This window comes from Hyaena hyaena, unplaced genomic scaffold, assembly GCF_003009895.1.
Source record: "Hyaena hyaena isolate Hyena2069 unplaced genomic scaffold, ASM300989v1 scaffold_1826, whole genome shotgun sequence".
NCBI classification, from domain to species: domain Eukaryota; kingdom Metazoa; phylum Chordata; class Mammalia; order Carnivora; family Hyaenidae; genus Hyaena; species Hyaena hyaena.
In genome coordinates, this window is record NW_024082450.1 from 36,325 (window position 1) to 57,769 (window position 21,445).

Genomic DNA, 21,445 nt, shown 5'->3' on the forward strand with positions numbered 1-21,445 from the left:
CAGAGAGAGAGGGAGTCACAGACTGAAACAGGCTCCAGGCTCTGAGCTGGCAGTCAGCACAGAGCCCGACGCGGGGCTCGAACCCACAAACCGCGAGATCATGACCTAAGCGAAAGTCGGATGCTTAACTGACTAAGCCACCCAGACCCCCCGACCAATAACAGTTTTTAATACAAAACAAGCTTTCAGTAATATCTGTGGAGTGACTGTATGAAGTTTTTCCATCAAAGTATGTTTGATATTTTGTTTGCTGAATCTGGTAAATACATCTGTTTAAAGGAACCAAAGCCTACCCAAGTCACCCCTTGTGACAAAATAGGATGGCTGTAAAGGCCACCCCATTGTATATGGCACACAATATCAGCGATGAAAAATTAATGGAACATATAATCCCAGCAAAAAATGAAATTGAGATGTTTCAGATTTGATAAAGGGGAATTTCCGAAGGATGATGAAACCACCATCCAATACCTGAAATACGGAGCCAAAACTCATTTGGAGAGAGAGCTATGTTGGGAGCGCACTGGCCCTTTGAGAGAGCTGAGGGATGGGTGATGTTTTGGGGGGAGGCAGCTCAGGGAAGCGAGGACGCTCGGGCTGAGTGGGCTGACGAGATCCGTGCAAGTGTGGCTGTTTGGGAGAGGTTGGTTGAGGAGGGGCTCAGCGGCTTGTTTATTGAAGTGAATCCATCTCTGACTGACTCAGAAGGCAGGGGCTGACGTGACTCACGGCCTTGGACACGGTTGTCATTGGTAGATTGAACTCATGGCTACTGGTATGGCTACAGCATAATCGGTCTTTTTTTAAGTTTATTTATTTATTTTGAGAGAGAGTGAGAACGTGTACATGCATGAGTAGGGGAGGGGCAGAGAGGGAGGGAGAGAGAATCCCAAGCAGGCTCTGCACTCTCAGCACAGCCTGGCAGGGGGTTCGAACTCACAAACGGCAAAGACAAAACCAAAACCATGACCTGAGCTGCAATCAACTGAGTTAACCGACTGAGCCCCCCAGGGACCCCGACCAGTCTTCTTCTAAGTTTGTGAGAAGTTTGTGTTTTCAGCATTTTACTTTACCTAATAACAAAATTTCTTCTTTCCTTCCTTCCTTTATTCCTCACTTCCTTCCTTCCTTCCTTTCCTGTTTGTTTATCTTAATATCCAAGTAACGTATAATAATAACGATTTTATCTCTGAGCCTCTGAGTCCGCCTTGGACACAGTGACGAGGTGACTGGCAGAGATGGGGTCAAGGTCACCGTGAGGGATTGGGGAGCGTAGGAATGTGGTCGCTGGCAGGGATGCTCATGACCATGGCGTGCATGACGGTGGAGCTGGAATAAGAAACTGGACTGTGTGGAGCCCATGAGTAGGTAATTTAAAAAAGTGATTTTTATTTTGACCTTTTTGCATCGAATCAACTAGGAATAATTAACTGCTGTGGAAGGTTTATTGCATCTTCTCCCCTCCCTTTATGTGTGGTGTTTTTCACGTGCCCTTTCTTTTGGCTGAGCTGTGGGACTTCTGTTGGCCAGCGCGGCATTAGCAAACTTGACAAAGAGGATTCCTGAATATGCCCTTCACTCTTCCTGCTTGCTTGGTGTGGCTGCTGCCTTTTTAAAGTAGTCTTTATTTTTTAGATTAGTGTTAGGTTCACAGCAAAATTGAGTGGGAAGTTCTCATCCCCCCCCCCGCAACCCACACACAACCTCCCCCACTGTCAATATCCCAAATCACAACAGTACCTTTGTTACAACTGATGAACCGATGCTGACACATTATTATCATCCAAGGTCCGTAGTTTGCATGTGGATTCACTCTTGTTGTACATTCTGTAGGTTTGGGCAAATATATGAGGTTTGTCTACCATCACAGTATCATACAGAATAGTTTCACTGCCCGAAACATCCTCTGTGCTCTGCCTCTTCAGCCCTCTCTCCTCCGTAATCCTGACACCCCCTTCTCTATAGTTTTGCCTTTTCCAAATATCAAAGAATTGAATCACAGAGTATATAGCCTTTCCAGATTGGCTTCTTTCGCTTAGTGATACGCATTGAGGGTTGCTCCATATCTTTTCATTGCTCACTAGCTCATTTCTTTTCAATGCTCTATAATGTTCCATTGTGTGGATATACCATAGTTGACTTACCTACTCACTGAAGAACATCTTCGTTGCTTCCAGAGTTTGGCAATTATGAATAAAGCTGCTATGAACATCTGTGTGCAGGTTTTTGTGTGGACATACATTTTCAACTGATTTGGGTAAATATCAAGGAATGTGACTGCTGGATTGCATGGTTGGTAAGAGTATGTTTAATTTTGCCAGAAACTGCCAAACCGTCCTCCAAAGTGGGTGTGTTCCCGCCAGCAACGTGTGAGAGTTGCTGTTTCTCCACATCCTTCCCAGCGTTTGGGGTTGTCGGTGCTCTGGGTTCGGGGCCTCCTTCCAGGTGTGTGGTGACATCTCGTTGTTGTGTTAATTTGCCTTTTCATATTGACATGTAATGTTGACATGTTTATTTGCCATCCGTATATCTTTTTTTGTAAGATGTCTGTTCAGATCTCTCTTGCCCAGTTTTTAATTGAACTGCTTATATTCTTGTTGAGTTTTAAGAGTTCTTTATATATTTTGGATACTACTCCTCTATCAGTTATGTCTTTTGCAACTATTTTCTCCCAATCTGTGGCTTCTCTTCTTATTCTCTTGACAGTGTCATTTGCAGAGCAGAGTTTTCGATTTTAATATAGTCTAGTTTCTAGGGCCACCTGGGTGGCTCAGTTGGTTAAGTGTCCGACTTTGGCTCAGGTCATGATCTCACCGTTCATGGGTTCAAGCCCCATGTAGGACCCTGTGCTGATAGCCCAGAGCCTGGAGCCTGCTTCAGATTCTGTGTCTCCCTCTCTCTCTGCTCCTCTCCCATTTGTGCTCTCTTTCTCTTTCAAAAATAAATAAACATTTAAAAATTTTTGAAAATAAAGTCTAGCTTATTGTTTCTTTCAATGGCTCATGCCTTTGATGCTGTATCTAAAAAGTCCTCATCACACCCAAGGTCATCTATATTTTCTCCTATGTTATCTTCTAGGAGTTTTATAGTTTTGTGTTCTTCATTTAAGTCTATTATTCATTTTTTTTTGTTTTGCATGTGGACATGTAATTGTTCAGCACTGTTTGTTGAAAAGACTTTTATCCATCGTATTGCTTTTGCTCCTTTGTCAAGGATCAACAGATTACATTTATGTGGGTCTGTTTCTGCATGCTTTATTCTATTCTATTGATCTATTTATCTTTCTTTTGCCAATAACACAATGTCTTGATTGTTGTGACTTTATCATACTTCTTGAAGTCAGGTAGTGTCAGTCCTCCAACTTTATCCTTTTCTTTCACTATTGTGTTGACAATTCTGGGTCTTTTCCTTCTCCATATAAACTTTAGAATCAGCTTGTTAATATCCACAAAACAATTTTCTGGGGTCTTGATTGGGATTGTGTTAAATCTATAGATTAAGCTGGGAAAAGCTAACATCTTGTCAGTGTTAACTCTTTCTTTCTTTTTTTTTTTTTAATTTTATTTCTGAGAGAGAGAGACAGCATGAGCAGGGGAGAAGCAGACAGAGAGGGAGACACAGAATCCGAAACAGGCTCCAGGCTCTGAGCTAGCTGTCAGCACAGAGCCCGAACAGGGCTCGAACCCACAAACCGAACCGTGTGATCATGACCTGAGCTGAAGTTGGACGCTTAACCGACTGAGCCACCCAGGTGCCCCAGTGTTAACTCTTTCTATCCATGAACATGGAATATCTATTTAGTTCTTTGATTTCTCTCATGAAAGTTTTATAGTTTTTTTTTTCTATTTTTTAAGAGAGAGAGAGAGAACAAGTCAGGGGGCTAGAGGGAGAAGGAGAGAGAGAATCTCAAGCAGGCTCCATGCCCAGCAAAGAGCCTGACACAAAGCCCGATGCAGAGCTTGATCCCACAATCCTGGGATCATGGCCTGAACTGATAGACTTTGTACAAATTTTGTTAGATTTGTACGTAAGTATTTTATTTTGGCGGTGCTAATGTAAATTACACTGTACTTTTAATTTCAAATTCCAAATTTTCCTTGCTAGTATGTAGGAAGGTGATTGACTTTTGTATATTAACCTTGTATTCTACAACCTTGCTATAATCGCTTTTTAATTCCAGGAGGGATTTGTTTAGTATTTTTTCCTGGTTATTTTTGCCTTGAGCCATTGTCTTGAGAACTTGCCTGGGTTTAGCACGCTGGGGAATATGAGATGTGTGGTGAGTGTCTAGTTGCCTGGTGATGTGTTCACCAGACATGTGAGTCAGCCCAGCAGTCTAGTCAATCCTAACCTATATTAGTTAACCACAGACTTGTGAGATGAATAGATTCTAATTATTTTAAGCTACTGAATTTGAATAGTTTGCTAAGCAGTAGATTTGTGGCAGTAGATAAGTGTTGTGTCATTAAAATAGCATTCATTTTATTCCAGCAGAATTAGCCTCCTTGGCATTCCTTAAATACACAAGGTAAACTCTATATTGGGCTCCCTGCGGACACTATATCCTCTGGCTGGAATCACTTTACCTAGACAGCCCCCTGGTATATTCACTTTCTTCCTTCATATTTTTGCCCAAATGTCACCAATAATCCATTTAGAACTTGAAAATAAAAATTCATCTGTTGCGGACGAAATGACACAAAGGACAAGACACACACAAAAGACAGAGACACAACTCCGGCCGGAGGAACAATTCTACGCAAGCCCCTCTTGCGGTTTATTTTATACCCTGGTAACTGGATACAAACTGAAACCTACAAGATGCATTCCTTTACCAATTACGGGCAAGTAGCCAAACACATTTCAAGGACAGGGGGGAGCAAAGGGAGGAAGCGACCACAACATATTTACTAAGAGGCCTGCCCACAACTCCAGCCTTCTCCTTACTTCTAAGGAGGGCATGTTCCCTCATTTGCGAGCGGACCATTTAAATAAGATAGTGTGTGCAGGCCTCCTGGCAGAGCATCCTGTTTGCAGGCATGCTTTGCCTAGGCAGGGAGCCCCGTGTGCAGGCACATCCCCGCGTCCCTAACCACACTTTCTTGTGGTCACTGTTGGGCTCCCACATTCATCCCTGATTCCCTTCTCTCAATTTTTCTCCTTAGCTTTATTATCACGTTGTATAGGATTTTATATGTAATTTTGCTTTTAAAAATTTTCTGTAATCCTGCCACTAGAAAGGAAAGAGATTTCTGTCTATTTTGTTCCTAGGAGTTATCCCAGTAGCAAATACAATGTCTGACATAGTATGTGTTCAATACATATTGCTTGAATGGATAAGTGGTTCGGTTCTTTGTTTAGGCGCACCTGGGTGGCTTAGTCGGTTAAGTGTCAGACTTCGTCTGAGGTCATGATCTCATGGTTTGTGGGTTCAATCCCCGCATCGGGCTTTGCGCTGACAGCTAGCTCAGAACCTGGAGCCTCTTTCAGATTCTGTGTTTCCTTCTCTCTCTGACCTTCCCCTGCTCATGCTATCTCTCTTGTCTCTCTCTCTCTCAGAAATAAATAAAACATTTAAAAAAAGTTCTTTGTTTAAAGAAAAAAGGTTGTATGCTTGACTAGAGAGTGAGGTGGAGGAAACATCACCTTAGCTCCTTCTGTCTCCTTTCCCTCCGTTTAATACCTAGAAGCTAGGTGGAGTGGAAGTTACCCAAAGAGGATTTTAGGAATACGATCACATATACTCTCGCTAGAAGGGTCTCTTAATTTGGCAAGGTCTATGAGAGTCTAGATGAATCATCCTGATGCCATGCAAGGGCAGTAGTTCATTGACCTCTATGCTGGCAGCTAGAGGTTAATGTAAACCAGTAAATCTTTCAATGTAATTTTCTCTTTGAATCTATTATGTCGGTTTCATTACTTTTGCTCTTTCCATTTCTAATTTCCACTTAAAAAATCCACGTGACCTATTTAAATACTTGAATCATTTTGAGGCAGAGATTTTTTATTGAGGATCAGGTTATAGTTCTCACGGGTCACTTGCCAGCCCATGAGTTGATTGCCTTTGAGAGCTCTGCCCTGGAAGTTGAATGTCAGCCTCACATGTTAGAAAATATGGCCATCCTCGAAGACCATATAGCACTTTTGTGATTGTAGGCTGCTACATTCGGTGAGACCGAAGACGTGGCAAGCTAGTAGAGTGCAAGCCTGGTACTCAGCAGTGGACAGCTCACGGTTCCTTCAACTGTTTTCAATTTTAGCAATTGTAGTTCCAGAACCAGCCTTCCTATATCTTTGTCTTGAAAAGGAAAAATAACAGAGAAGAGAAACATGGAATCAAAATCTATTTGTGACATGCTGCTATTATAGAACTCTGGAAAATTCTTCAGTCTCCTCAGGGAAAGGAATTTTCTCATACTCCCATCAGTGAATTAGTAATGATGTAAAGAGAGTTTTATCTGCATTGACTAGAGCAGTATTCTCCTGACTACTAGATTATTCTTGTGAACATTCAAATATGCTATTTCACTCCTGTCTTAAGTCTTCTCTTGCCTCAAGATTCCCCTCTAGCTGACGCTCTACTTCTCAGATGGCTTTTTACAAAATCTCTGAAGAATATACAGATTTACTGTCTGAAGTTTCTCTCCTCCCATTCTTCTTCGAATCCACTACAGGTTTTTTGGAATGACTATCTCTTGGAAATTTCTGATCAAGATCACCAATGGCCTCTAAATGTCTAAAATTAACCATCACTTCCTAGTTCTTGACTTCTCAGGGGCTATAGGCACATCATCCTTTTTAAAATATGTTCTTTATTTGACTTTCAAGACGCTGCTGTCCTGATTGCCTTCCTACCTCCGTGGCTGCTGCTTCTCAATATTCTTTGTTTCTCCTCTTCTCACGCACCTTTTTCTATAAGGGAACGTCTCAGGGTTTGGTCCTTGGCCTCTTCTTTATAAACACTCATTCCTTGGTGATTTCATCTATTCTCATGGCTTAAGTAATGTCTCTATGGCCTCACTCACAAATGTGTATCTGTAGTCTAACCACCCATTGAACTCCAGGCTGGTATATCCAGCTGATTCCTCAGCATTACACTTGAGGGTTTTAGACCAGGCATCTAAAAGCTAGCATGTCTATACAAATGGCTAACAGACACGTGAAAAAAGGCTCAACATCACTCATCATCATGGAAATACGAATCAAAACTACAATGAGATACCACCTCAGACCTGTCAGAATGGCTAAAATTAACAACTCAGGAAACAACTGATGTTGGCGAGGATGTGGAGAAACGGGAACCCTCACGCACTGTTGGTGGGAATGCAAACTGGTGCGGCCACTCTGGAAAACACTGTGGAGGTTCCTGAAAAAAAACAAAAATAGAACTAGCCTATGACCCAGCAACTGCACTACTAGGTACTCATCCAAAGAATATAGGAGTGTTGGGGCGCCTGGGTGGCTTAGTCGGTTAAGCGTCCGACTTTCGCTTAGGTCATGATCTCGCGGTTCGTGGGTTCGAGCCCCGCGTCGGGCTCTGTGCTGCCTGCCAGCTCAGAGCCTGGAGCCTGTTTCAGCCTGTGACTCTCTCTCTCTCTGACCCTCCCCTGCTCACGCTGTCTCTCTCTCTCTATTTCCTAGAAATAAATTAAACATTAAAAAAAAAAGAATGAAAGAATACAGGAGTGTTGTTTCAAAGGGGCACTTGCACCTCAGTGTTTATAGCAGCACTATCCACAATAGCCAAATTATGGGAAGAGCCCAGATGTCTACCGGCTGATGAATGGACAAAAGTGTGGTATATATATATATATACAGTGGAATATCACTCAGCCATCAAAAAGAATGAAATCTTGCCATTTGCAGTGATGTGGATGGAAATAGAGTGTATTATGCTAAGTGAAATAAGTCAGTCAAGGAAAGACAAATATATGATTCCACTCATATGTGGAATTTGAGAAACACACAGATGAACATAGGAGAAGGGAAGGGTAAATAAAAACACAGAGGAGAAACAAACCATAAGAGACTTTTAAATACAGATAACAACCTGAGGGCTGCTGGAGGGGGAGGCTGGTGGGGGGATGGGCTAAATGGGCAAGGGGCGTTAAGGAGGGCGCTAGTTGGGATGAGCACTGGGTGTCACATGTAAGGGAGGAATCACTAAATTCTCCTGAAACCAATAAAAACAATAACATGATGTCTAAGGCAGAACTCCCCAATTTTTCCCCATTAATGCTGCTCCGTCCCTACGCTCACATTTCAGTTAAGGGCATGTCCGGTCCTTCCAGTTCGTCTCCCGAAAACCTTCAGAGTCATCACTGATTTTGCTTTCTCTCACTCGTCACATCAGTGTTCTCCGGGATTTCTCTCACTCTGTCCTTAAAGTCTGGACGTAACCCTAACCCTAACTACTTTTCAGCAGCTACACGGCCACCATCCTGTCCAAGCCGGGGTTAGCTCTGATAAGCAGCCTGATGAAAGGGACCCCCGCAAGCGCCTCACTTCTGTTCTGCATACCAAATACACTGCACAGATCTGGCAGAGAAGGCCTGTGAAAAAACTTAAGTCGTGTCGAGTCACTTCAATGCTTAAAATCCACTGTCTTCCTTTTTTTACCAGTGAAGGCCAAAGTCCTTAAACGATGGGCTAACGAGGCTGCACTTGACCTTCCCCTCCTTGCTGCCCGTTCCTCCGTCTCCTGGGACTCGTCTCCGCTGGGCCCCTGCTGCAGTCCTAGGTGGCTTCTCCGACCCCCCTTGCCTAGACCAGCCACACTCCTCTCCCAGCCAGGCCTGTTGCGCCTGGCTTCTGCCCAAGCGGATGCAGCCCGCCCGCCCCGGCCAGCCCCGCGGGCCCGCAGAACCTTCTCCCACCCCAGCGTGAGTTTGCACCAGGCTCAGCGGTTGAACAAGGAGAGGAAGCAGGTCCCAGCTCCGGGCTTGTTATAGAATATAATTCTTGTAATTGAAGGTTTGGGGCTGCAAGGAGCACAAAGATTTGAGACTTGGTAGAAATGTAAGCAAATTTAGGTAGATGATTTCTGGAACAGAACTTAGAATTTATGGGGGGAGGAGGAAAAGTTCGACCCTTGTTTCCGCCCGGTTTCGAACCGGGGGCCTTTCGCGTGTTAGGCGAACGTGATAACCACTACACTACGGAAACTTGCCGGTGGCGGGCTTTGACTTTCCCGAATTAGTTGCCTTGAACTTTAAACTGCGCCTTCCCTGGAGGCTGCATTCTCGGCGGAGGCACTATTTCCGCTCCACACTGGCCGATTCTTACACCTGAACCGGGTAACTCACGGCCCGGCCGACGTTACCGCCAGGCCCCAGCTGCTTCGCAGACACCAGGCAGGAAATCCGAGGCCGAGTCCTGGGAATTCGCTCGTCTGCCCTGGGCTCCTGTCTCTGACCTTGCAAGACGCTCTGACCTTCTTCATTTCTCGGCGACGGAAAGTTGTCGTGTCGGAGCCAGAGCCGGCTGACGGGCCCAGGACACTCCTCTCCGGCCAAAGGCGGCGTGAGCTCGGCCAGCGCTCCCGCACCTCGTGTCTGCGAAGGGCTGGGCGTCCCGCAAAGACGAACAGCAGCAACTAACTCCGCCTGGATGGGCCTGGGAAGGTTTAAGCACAAGGCAGAAAGTGTATTCGTGGACGAATCAGCAGTGAGCTAAGATATGTATCTATTTCTCGAATTTTGTATTTATTACAGTTTCACGCACATATTGGCAGCTTCCTCGTGCATAACTAGCTCAGCTTGGCTTTGTGAGGGATCACACTTTACCGAGGCTGCGCAAGGGAAGTTGATAAAAAGTTCTTCTCGTGTGGTTATGGTTTTCATCACAGAAAGGCATATTTAATCAGCTTGGAGCTAAAATAGAAGTTCCCTGGGGAAAAGGATGTTCTGTCTCTTGTATCCACTACTTTACTCTGAGCTATTCAACAATGCCTGGCTTGTAATAGGGGTTCAATCAATACTCCTTGAATGAATGAATGAATGAGGGATGAATTAATGACTGATTAAGCAGGACCAAGTAAAAATCAAGAATTGAATTTTGGACGTCTAAACTTTCCCCCCAGTGTATGCCAACGGATGGGCCTTCATGCCAAATGAAATGCTTTCAAAGGTTCCTCAGCACTGAGAGTGCCCTCCTTGCCTAGCTGGCGATTACCTCTGAACTGTAACCAGCTTCTTTGCCGGCTTCCTGCTATTGCCCGCATTTGTGCCTGTCGGGCTCAGCAGTGACACGGTGTCCTGATGTAGAGGTGTTACCTGCACGCTACCTGCAGAAGGCCCGGTTTTGTCCCCACGTCCAAGTTTAACCAAGTGCTGATTCCGTGTCTTGGTTTTTCATTTCACAACAGAGAGACCAAGCTTTGGTTTTACAATCTTTCCCACTGGGTGATCTCTGCTCCAGGTGGCTGCGGGCTTCTGGGGCCGGGCGGGCTTTCTCTTCCCTCATTTCTTTCCGGCTACCGTGAGGAGCCGCCGAAAGCACTGTCAACAAAGCATGAGTGCCCGTGGTTGGCACATGCTCTCAGAATACAGAATTGGGGGGCTGATTGGGGCACTTGTAGAAGCTATGGAACTAGAACGCCGCCAGCTTTAGCTCCCGAAGAGGCGGCCAGGGCACCTGAGCACCATGGAGACAAACTAATGTCAAGAGTAAAAGCGCCTTAGTTGCGGTTTCCTAAATATGAGGCTCATGTGGGTCTTGACTCTTGGCTCTAGATTCTGAGAAACTGGAGCAGTAGCAGAGGAGGGATAGTGGTAGCTGAGGGAGCATTTGTCAGAATTTAGGAAGGGTGATCAGAAACAGCCCGCGGCTTGCAAATGGAGTTCTGATTATGTCCTGAATGACGTCTACTTCTTGAGCTTAACCTCATTGGATTGAAATGGTCAGCGGTGAAATGAGAGACAGAGAAATCCAACATAAAACATTTATTCTCTAGCCTTTTAAGTATTTTGATTCCAATGTAAATGGTGGTTGTCTACTACCACCCACAACTTTAGTAACCCTCTGGGTTCCGTAGTGATGAAAAATCATAGTAAGCTAGAGACGGACCTGAAAATAAGGTTCTATGTCAATTATACATCAATTAAAAATTGACAACAAAAATAATCACAACAATAGAAAAATATAAAAGCTCTTGTGTATGTCAGTGTGTGGGAACTCCTTGCTCTGACATGCCCTTTGTTGTACCCACTACTCGCTCTTCTCGATTCAGCTCTGACCCAAGCATGGACTTAGCACTGACCCAGCTTGGATCTCCCTCAACAGGCAGAGGCAAGAATCTTCCAGGCTATCTCTTTGCTCGCTAGCACAGAGTATCTAAAAGGCCAGAGACAGAACTCTGAGCTGGATGGACCAATGAGATGAGTGGCATGTTCCTTTCTCATGGCTTTACCAGCCAATAGAGGACACGTTTTTGAACTTGGATAGCTCTGTGCATTCTGGGCAAAAGCTGGACTCCTTCTGCATCAGGTTTGAAGCCTGAGGAAAGTGGTCCTGCGACCTTTCATGCTTGAGTGGTACAGCTGACAGTTCCCCATATTGCAATTCTTTCTCCAGGTAACCAAAATAGCAGAGAGGCATGCATTTATTTTGGTGGCTCTCAATAGGTGTTTTATGATGTTTATAATTTAGTTCTATTCCAAAACCTACATCAGGATTAATTTCACCTCTGATTCCGGAAGCCTTCACAAACTTTCAATACAACCCCTCAAATCCCCATCTAGAACCTGCTTTAATGAGATCTTAATCAGTCCGCTACCTGAAGCGTCTGACAGTGTCTTACTGACTTAGTATTGTGTGCACCTGGCTCGGTGCCAAGCACATAGTAGGTACTCAGGAAAGAGATTTCATTAGTGGATAGTGAGAACTCTTGGTTAAAATACTTCCTTTATTAAAATCAACATCACGGGTTAAACTCCAAACTCCATATGTGTGCGGTCGGGTTTTCTCAACATACCCCAAGGGTAGATCGTCTCAGTCTTATCTACTCTCTGATTCCAGACTGGAAGCCCTCACCTGGATAGTTAGATTCAAAGGGTTTGGAATGGGGGCTTACACTCAGCAGGCAAAGCAGTGTTCTCTGATGAGTAAGGAAAAGTATAGATGCGGCCTCTGTGAGCTAGAGACATTGTTCACGTAGCTGTATTCTCCCCACCTCTCACTCCACTTCCTCTTCTCTTGGTTTTCTTTCCAAATCCACTGAAAGAAGGGTCTTCTCTTGAGCATAAGTGGTGACAAAGTAAACTGAATCTCGGAAAAATGAGTATTCCTGTAGCATCATGTGTTTTTTATGTCATAATATTTCTTGTTTTTTTTTTTTAAATATTTTTATTTATTTCTAGGAGAGAGAGAGAGAGAGCGTGAGCAGGGGAGGGTCAGAGAGAGAGGGAGATACAGATTCTGAAACAGGCTCCAGGCTCTGAGCTGGCAGTCAGCACAGAGCCCGACGCGGGGCTCGAACCCACGAACTGCGAGATCATGACCTAAGCGAAAGTCGGACGCTTAACCGACTAAGCCACCCAGGCGCCCCAATATTTCTCGTTTTAATGCAGGTCCGTGAGACCAGGGATATTTCAGTCTTCCCTGACACCCAGTGCAATGTATGGTACAAATTAGTGATTACATAATAGTCATTGAAAATAAACGTTTACATTAGTTTTTTCCCCAAGAAACATTATAAGGAATTGTTTCCTTTCCGCACGTTAAAGCCAAGTCACAGGTTTTCCACGTATATTCATAACTTTCCAGGAACCAGCAATTCTAATTAATTCTAATTCAGTAATTTTGACATTGGACTCTGTGTGCACCACCGGGATGGCCGAGTGGTTAAGGCGTTGGACTTAAGATCCAATGGGCATATGCCCGCGTGGGTTCGAGCCCCACTTCCGGTATGCATCCTTTATGTGAGATTAAAATCCCCTTCTAGGGACTTGGTCCAGTACTGCAGCTGGCTCTGAGTTTCTGTTATCCAACCTGACAAACTCTAATCAGTGGATTCAGATCATCTACAGATCACATCACCACTGACATGTTGGTATTAAAGTCTCTGTCTTATTATGCTGTTTTCTATGTGTTCCTTTCCTTTGTCTTTCTTCCTGTCTTTGAAACTTTTGAGCATTTTACAGGATTTACTTTTATCTTCCTTATTGCCTGATTGTTTACCTGTGTTTTAAAACAGCCTTGACTGGTTTCCCTAGGGCTATCTGCACTCAGCTGCAATGAGGTCTACTTTTCAATGGCATTTTATGCTGCTTGTTGAGTGGCTCAGAAGCTTGTAGCAACAGACTGCTCCCTCCTCTGTTCTGTGTTTTCCTTCCCATAGCGCTTTCCCGAATACTCTGCAGCATGTCAGCACTGTTGCTTGATGCAGTCCATCAGATTTAGAGTGATTAAAATTGGGGAAAGTCTTTCTTATGTGTATCTTCACGTGGTAACCATTTCTGTGGAGAGCCATTCCTTCTTGTGTGTCTGGGCTCGTATTCCTTCTTCCCGAGTCCCTCTTTCTCACAACGTCTCCTATGGTGCAGCTCTGCTGGTAATACACCCTTCAGATTTTGTGTGTCTGGGCTGATCTTTATGTCTTCTTCATTGTTGAAAAATGTTTTTGCATGATAGAAAATTCAGGGTTAAGAGTGTTTTTGGTTCTTTTGAGTTTTTGTTTGTTTTGTCTCTAATCACTTTCAAGTGTCACTCCCTTATCTTCTGTCATACTTCCTTTTTTGTGCAAAGCCTACTGTAATTTTTACCTTTTTCAGCTACATATGATATGTATTTCATTCTTTGACTGCCTTCAGCACTCTCTCTTTTGTTTTCAGCAGTATAACTATGAGGTAAATAGAGCCCCCTCCCCCCAGTATAAAATGCTTAGGGTTCTCTCTTGGAGCTGTGGTTTGATGAATTTCATTATTTTGGGGAAGTACTCAGTCTTTATCTCTTCAAATATTTTTTCTATTCTTTTCTCTCTTTGCCTTCTGGGATTTCAACTTTAAATATATTAGACCATTTGGCATTAATCAATAACTCTTCAATGATCTTTTTTTCCCTCCAATCTTTTTTTTCCTTGGTGTTTCAGGTTGGGTAGACTCTGTTGACCTTCAATTGTCCTTAGATCTAGGGGGTCTACTGATGAGGCATTAAAGGCATTCTTTATCTCTGTTACTGTGTGTATGGTGTATGTTTTTTAAAAAATTTAGCATATCCATTTGACTTTTAGTTTCCAACAATCTACTGAAATTGCTCATCTGCTAATGTATGTGGTCCACTTTTCTAGCTAGACTTTTCTGACCCTCTTGCATGGAGGTCCCATCTTCATCCCACTGCTTTTGGGTGGGACAGTTTTCCTGTCCCACCTCCCATTATTCTACTTGGAAGCACCTGTTTTTCCTTGGATTTCATGCTATTTGGTTACTCTGAACACCTCAGCTCTTTCGTGGATTCACAGATTTCTTAAGATGATCTAGATTTTTGGTTGTTAGATTAGAAGCAACACTCTTTCCAGCTTTATTCATGTCAGGTAAAAGCTGGAATCCTCTAGGATTTTAATCTGAACATAAATGATGCCATACTATCCATTACCTATGCTATTATTTTACTGATCTTTTGTGTATCCAGCATGATCAGAAATCACAGTAAGTCAAAGATAATCTACTTATAATGATGGCATGGTAAAAAATGAGCATTTGAAGTCTCTCTATCCAAAAATCCACCGAAAAAAAAAAGAAATCAGGGGTGATTTTAAGACATAAACACACAAGGACAATAATAGGAAAATAAAGGGAGGTACCGAAATTTTGGAAACCAAATGCAGAAGGACTAGCATGATACACAAGGAAAGGTTTGTTTTAAGCCAGAATTGGGAAAAGCTCAATAAAAATATTTGTGAAAACTGACCAAATCTCTGATTAACTTAAGAGTTCCTTCTTTTTGATGAGTGAGTAATATTCCATTGTATGTTTGTATATATCACTTCTTTTTTTAAAAAAAATTATATTTATTTATTTTTGAGAGAGAGAGAGAGAGAGAGAGAGCACGAGCAAGGGAGGGGCAGAGAGAGAGAAGGAGACACAGAATCCAGAGCAGGCTCCAGGCTCTGAGCTGTCGGCACAGAGCCCAATGCGTGGCGGGCTCAAACTCACAAACCATGAGATCATGACCTGAGCTGAAGTTGGATGCCTAACCAAGTAGCCACCCAGGCGCTCCTATATACCACTTCTCTTTATCCATTCATCAGCCGATGGACATTTGGGCTCTTTCCATACTTTAGCTATTGTAAATAGTGCTGCTGTAACCTTGTAGGGCATGTACCCCTTCAAATCTGTATTTTTGTATTCTTTGTGTAAATACCTATTAGTGCAATTGATGAACTGTTGGACAAGTCTATTTTTAGTTTCTTGAGGAACCTCCCCACTGTTTTCCAGAGTGGCCACACCAGTTTGCCTTCCCACCAACAGTGCAGGAGCGTTCCCCTTTCTCTGCATCCTAGCCAACACCTGTTGTTGCCTGAGTTGTTAATTTTAGCCATTCTGACAGGTGTGAGGTGGTGTCTCACTGTGGTTTGGATTTGCATTTCCCTGATGGTGAGTGATGTTGAGCATCTTTTCATGTGTCTGTTGGCCATCTAGATGTCTTCTTTGGAAAAGTACCTATTCATGTCTTCTGCCCATTTCTTCACTGGATTATTTGGTTTTTGGGTGCTGAGTTTAATAAGTCCTTTATAGATTTTGGATACTAACCCTTTATCTTGTATGTTGTTTGCAACTATCTTCTCCCATTCCGTAGGCTGCCTTTTAGTTTTGCTTATTGTTTCTTTCACCGTGCAGAAATGTTTTACTTGATGAAGTACCAATAATTCATGTTCAGCAAATTCATCTTTTTAGACAGCATTTTGAAAAGGGATCTGGGCCTTAACACTTTTTTTGGCAGGGGAACTGACAGTTTGACAGTAGAGGGCGCTGGAGACACTGCAGGAGCAAGAGTTTTGCTCTGGGTTCCAGAAGCCCCTACAGCCCTCAGCCCGCGCCCAGTCAGGAAGATGGACTTCCGGCAAAGTGAGGAAAGGAAATGGGATATTCACTGATCCACTTACAAATAATTACTGAGCATCACATATGGCGCCTGCTCCAGGGTACAAAACGAATGAAGAGTGGCTGCGGGGATCATACAAAATAAAAAAATACAATAATTGCTGGAGCTCTTATTACAAGCTCTCAAATGATACAGTCATAAATCAAAGACAAAATATCCAATTATTGCAAAGCAGATCACTGATAATCTCATTGCATCGGGGAGAGGCATTGTCATCGGATGAGAATCCTGAATTTTTTGATTTCCAAGTAGTAGTTGGTGGTGTTTCAGTCATGTGCTGTGAGGGGCGATTTTTCATGCAACTCTTTCCACATTCCATCCAGCCTTCCCGTCTCTTCTTTGAAAACCTGTGTTGCTGCCACCTTTAGAAGCTGCATCTACACAGTAGACAGCACACTTTGCCTTCCGTGTCATATAACAAGTGAATAACTCGGACTTCATCGAGTATAAATCCTCCAAGCCGCCTTCAGCAAAACCACGTCTAACATTTTCAAAACGATGAAGCCTGGAGACAGAGCCTCACCAAACTGCGACCCACGGTCTTCTGTGTACAAAGCAGGCTCTTCAACCAGCCCTCTTGCAAAGAAAACGAAGAGCAGGTAAAGAAATATAGTATGAAAAGTTTTCACCTTCACACACTAGGAATTGCTTTTGGAGAAGAACACATGCATTTTTAAAATCTTTATTTATTTTTGAGAGAGAGAGCAAGGGGAGGAGGAACAGAGAGAAAGGGAAACACAAAATCCAAAGCAGACTCCAGGCAGGGTTCGAACACATGAGCCGTGAGCCGTGAGCCGTGAGCCGTGAGCCCATGACATGAGCTGAGATCGGAAGCTTAACTGACTGAGCCACCCAGGTGCCCCCATACATTTTTTTTGAAGTAAAAACCAATTTCTGTGGAATGTGACACCCCCACAACCCTGGCAAACTGATTGCACTTTACTGATATTACCACACCAATAACCACAAGAAGATGTGAGAGTTAACAAATACCATACAATAAGTAATTTTAATTTTCCAAGTAGCCGTATTTAAAAAGTATTAACAAACAAGTGTGATTGATTGTAACGTTGTTATCCCAAACATTATTCCATTAATAAGAAATTGCACATTCTTCCTTTTTTGAATTAAGTTTTAGAAACATGTGCTAATGGCTATGGTTTTGGACAGTGCAGCTCTAGAACCTTCTGAGGAAAAACAAAACACTTTTCTCTTCACAAAATAATCTCTTTTGATGCTTTAATGGCAAAGAGGAGTTCCCAATCTGCAGACGGACGGGAAGGGAAGGGAAGGGAAGTGAAGGGTTGGGATGCAAAGGGAAGGGAAGGGAAGGGGAGCGGAGGGGAGGGGGGAAGGGGAGGGTAGGGGAGGGAAGGGAAGGGAAGCCTTTAAGCCCAACAGTGTGATTATTCTATCAAAGGTCTTTTTGTTTGCTTGAAGGGGAGGTGGAAATGGACTTCTTTCTAAAACAAGCCGCCACCATCAAAATGAAATAAAGTATTTGACGATATGTACACGTTTATAACAAAATCTTGAGGCAAACGAAAATCTTGAGGGTAGAAACACAATCGGTTCCCTTAAAGTGATCAGCGTGGCTACAGCACCGCGGGATGGCGCTGAGGCGGGGGTTTCCGTCCCCGCGGGGACACTGTGTCTGTACCCCCCCACCCCCCAGCCTGCGGTGCGCGCGCAGCGGGTAACGAGCAGGTGCGGCTACAGGTGCGGCCTGCGGGACGGTCGCGTGCGCCCCTCGCTGACCGCTCCAGGGCGCCCCCCGGGAACCCGCGTGGGATCCGGTAGAGAGACCCAGAAAGCCGGGCTTTTACCCCCTCCGGGGGTTTACCGCGCGCTAAACTTTGAGAAGCTCCAACCCCTGGGACCACCCTTCCCTCCCTCCCGCCTTTTGATGCGCTTCCAGCCCGACAGCCCGGGTCTCACGCGACGTCTGGACGCAGGACTGGGTCATTTTCCGCGCCTGCACCGCCTCCTGCGCACGCCGGGCCGCCGCGTTTTGGGGACATAAAACCGTGCATATCCTCAGGCCAAGGTGTCCGTTGCTCGTCTCACCTTCGCGCCGCGGCTTCGGCGCCTTCACCTGCCCGGGTGCCCGGGTCGCGGCGCGGGGGCACCTGTTCCGGAGGCCCGCCCCCTCGTCTCCCGAACCCCCTCCCCTCTCTCTCGTCCGCCTCCCCTTCCGTCTGGGACCTGTCGCACCTGCAAACAGCGCCTCAGTGTCCGCCTCCTGCGGTCAGGTGGCCGCGATGTGGGTGACCGCGCGGGGCGCGGCGGGGACAAGGAGACCCAGTCCTTTCGTGCGTGTTTGGGGCGGGGGGGGGTGGACCTTTGCGGGAGCCTCTGGCTTCGTTCGTCCGCAGCCGCGTCTTGGCTCCACATTTCTCCAGGGGATGTCCCTTCTCTTTCTTCCGGGACAGGGACCGACGCTCAGGGACAGAAAGTGTGCAGGAGGGAGAGCCCTTGCCCAAATGGGGGACAACCTAGTGAAGAAAACACTGGCCAGTTTTTATTGTTTATTTTTGACACTTTGGTTTTTAAAAAGGCCGGTTTAATTCACATACCATAAAATTCACATGAAAGCGCACGGTTCGGTGGGTTTTAGTATATCCAGCCTTGTGCAACTATCACCACTATCTAATTGCAAAACGTATTCATCAGCCCCCAAAACAGCCTGTCCCTTTCCACCTTCCCCGGCTCCCCCCGCAGCTACTAGCTCTGTGAATGCACCTGTTCTGGACATTTCACAGAAATGGAATCATACAGTAGGGCCTTTTGTGTCTGGCTCTTGTTTGTTTTCTTTCCTGCACTTAGCATGATGTCTTCAAGGTTCATCCAGGGGGTGGCATGTATCAGAGCCTCATTCCTTTTTATGGTCGAATGATATTCCTTATTTGACCTTTAAGCTGTCTTTCCAAAGATCCTTCAGTCAATTATCTCCAGATCAGCAAAAGGAAGCAGATGAAAAGGGAAGCTGAGCCGAGAGAGGCAATCCGAGCCTCCGCTGGGACTTCCTGGAGAGCCCGGGGCCTGAAGACCCAGATCCGGTGAATTACCTTCCAAAGGACTAAAACTCTGTTTCTCTTACCAACCACCTAAAGGATTTGCACAGAAAGACATTCTTACAAAGAAAGGAAAAGAGATGCGAGCCAGCCAGGAGTCGAACCTAGAATCTTCTGATCCGTAGTCAGACGCGTTATCCATTGCGCCACTGGCCCCCTCTGCACGGTGGTGTTGATGGTCCATTACTCATCAGAAGCGTGGAGCACGCGGTCGCTTTGTGAAGCGGGCAGAAGCGGGTGGAACAGGAAAGACCTGTGGACCAGGTAAAGCTCCCTGCTGGGGCCTGTGGCTCGCATGCATACGTTCCATCTCCTCAAAATAGTTCCATGGATGAAGGGATTTTCTGCCTTGAAGCATCGTGTTCTGACAGAATGACTGACGTTTGCGTGTTTTCCTTTTATGGGCACGCCTGTTTCTCCCTGTGCGTGTTTATTAGCTTATGCAGCTGGTTCATGGGTCCATCAGCATCTCATTTTCCTTACGTGCTTAATACTGACGCTATGTGTGGATCAGAGATTAGCGGTCCATATGATTTAAAATTTTGATATAATGAAAACCAAAGTGGAGTAAAATACCTTAGTTGAGTTACTAATCATAGGTTTTCCACCTCACTCTCCGAAGAGCCCTAATTCAAGATGGAGGAGATAACTTCAGACTCTGTGCTGCAGAACAGACATTCAGAAACACCCACCCTCCGGAATGGGGCCAAAGAGGGGCAAGAATGCAATAAAGGTAAACATTTTAAGAACCAGATTCACACACGCACTTAGAAGTTTGAATTTATATTATAAAGTTAAAGAATACCAGTCATCATTACATAAAGCAGCTTGGTGTATTAAAGGGCTCGATACAGGTGAAATAGACATGTGGAAATACAAAGGCATTTATAAGTGAGGGTCATCCTCTCCTCTGAGAGCCAGAAGCAGGGCTCTGGGGTCCTTTACCCAGACTCCTGGCCCACCAGATTTCCTGCCTTGGCCAAACTGTTAGCCTTTGCTTCAGTTTCCTCATTTCTATAGCATGTTTTAGAGAGCGCTTGGCGCGCGCGCACGCGCGCGCGCACACACACACACACACACACACACACACACACGGATATTTACGATCTAGGTCTTTATGTTTCCCACCAGCCTGCTTTAGGTCCCTCCTCTGCCCTCCCCTGTGTTCCCCTCCCCTGTCTTCCTTTCCCCTCCCCTTCCTTTTTTTTTTTTTTAAATACCAGAGAACTGTGTAAGGAAGCTTACCCACATCTCTATTATCAGCACAGGGACTTTTATTGAAGAGTTTTAAGAACAAAATTTCCTGTTTCTCTTGGCCCCTGGGGCCTGCCTTCGGATTTCCCAATCTCACTGCAAAGCAGGCCACTGTTCCGAGCGCTAAATCTCAGGCTTCGCACCCTGGGGCCCAAGGAAGCAGCGACCGGCGCGCAGGGGGAGATTCGCGGATCCCCGCTGGGACAAGGACATAAGTGCCCCAAGCCCCAGAGGGAATGTTTAAGCAAGGGGGGGGTGGCAAACACAGCTTTCTGGATAGGAAGCTGCCCTCCTACTTTTCAGTTCGGGGAATAAGATGAAAAGCTGAGAAGACAGTGCTTTTTGAGAATTTCATACCGTAACTTAGATAGAAAAAGCACCAGGGAGCGCTGTGAGCAGGATTTGAACCTGCGCGGGAGACCCCATTGGATTTCGAGTCCAACGCCTTAACCACTCGGCCATCACAGCCTGGCCTGGGTTCCCCATTTGGCCAATAAAATACACATTCGTGCAGGGCTCTGTTGCAGTCTGGCTGCTTCTGTGAGTTTGGCAGAATTCACTTTGGACACAGCAGGAAACCACGCCCACGCCCCTTCATCAGGGGTCTCCACTCAGCATCCCCCTCCAACCTCCTCCCGGCAGGCCCCAAGCTGCAAAATCTCCCCTCTCAGACAGAAGGCAGTGTTCCAGCGTCATAAGAATCCTTGATTTCCAGTTTTTCTAGAGTGTCCATGGATTGCCTGCTTTTACTTCATCGTTGGTAGAAAAGGTGGTGAGGAGTTGTACTCGGCTGCCCCGCATCCTGCGTCACTGTGCTCACCACAGAATATAGTGTCGCGGGGGGACAATTGGACAGGATCTTACCAATAGTTCAGATGCCTCTACCCTTGGATCCAGCATCTCCACAAATAGGCAGGGTGGGCCTGCGCCCAGGAGATCACGGTGGGCTTCGCTTTATCCTCTGTGGCAGACAACAAGACTGGGAGAGACCTAATTATTCAGAATTATTTAATTAC

General features: G+C 45.2%; 1 protein-coding gene and 4 non-coding genes across 5 annotated transcripts in view; 1 reads left to right on the plus strand and 4 right to left on the minus strand.

The window, feature by feature from the left end:
* The window catches only part of PRSS16 (serine protease 16), a 37,503-nt gene that overhangs the window by 9,795 nt on the left and 6,263 nt on the right, over positions 1-21,445 (minus strand). Inside the window, exons 3-4 of the mRNA XM_039224915.1 lie at positions 18,169-18,230; positions 9,323-9,615 (exon numbers count right to left, since the gene is read on the minus strand). Of these exons, the coding sequence (XP_039080846.1) occupies positions 9,323-9,615; positions 18,169-18,230 (355 nt within the window). The remainder of the gene's footprint in view (positions 1-9,322; positions 9,616-18,168; positions 18,231-21,445) is intronic.
* On the minus strand, positions 9,093-9,165 carry TRNAV-AAC. Its single transcript has one exon. It is a non-coding gene; the product is annotated as a tRNA-Val (tRNA).
* On the plus strand, positions 12,826-12,908 carry TRNAL-UAA. Its single transcript has one exon. It is a non-coding gene; the product is annotated as a tRNA-Leu (tRNA).
* TRNAR-ACG lies at positions 19,259-19,331 on the minus strand. Its single transcript has one exon. It is a non-coding gene; the product is annotated as a tRNA-Arg (tRNA).
* TRNAS-CGA lies at positions 20,817-20,897 on the minus strand. The gene has a single exon. It is a non-coding gene; the product is annotated as a tRNA-Ser (tRNA).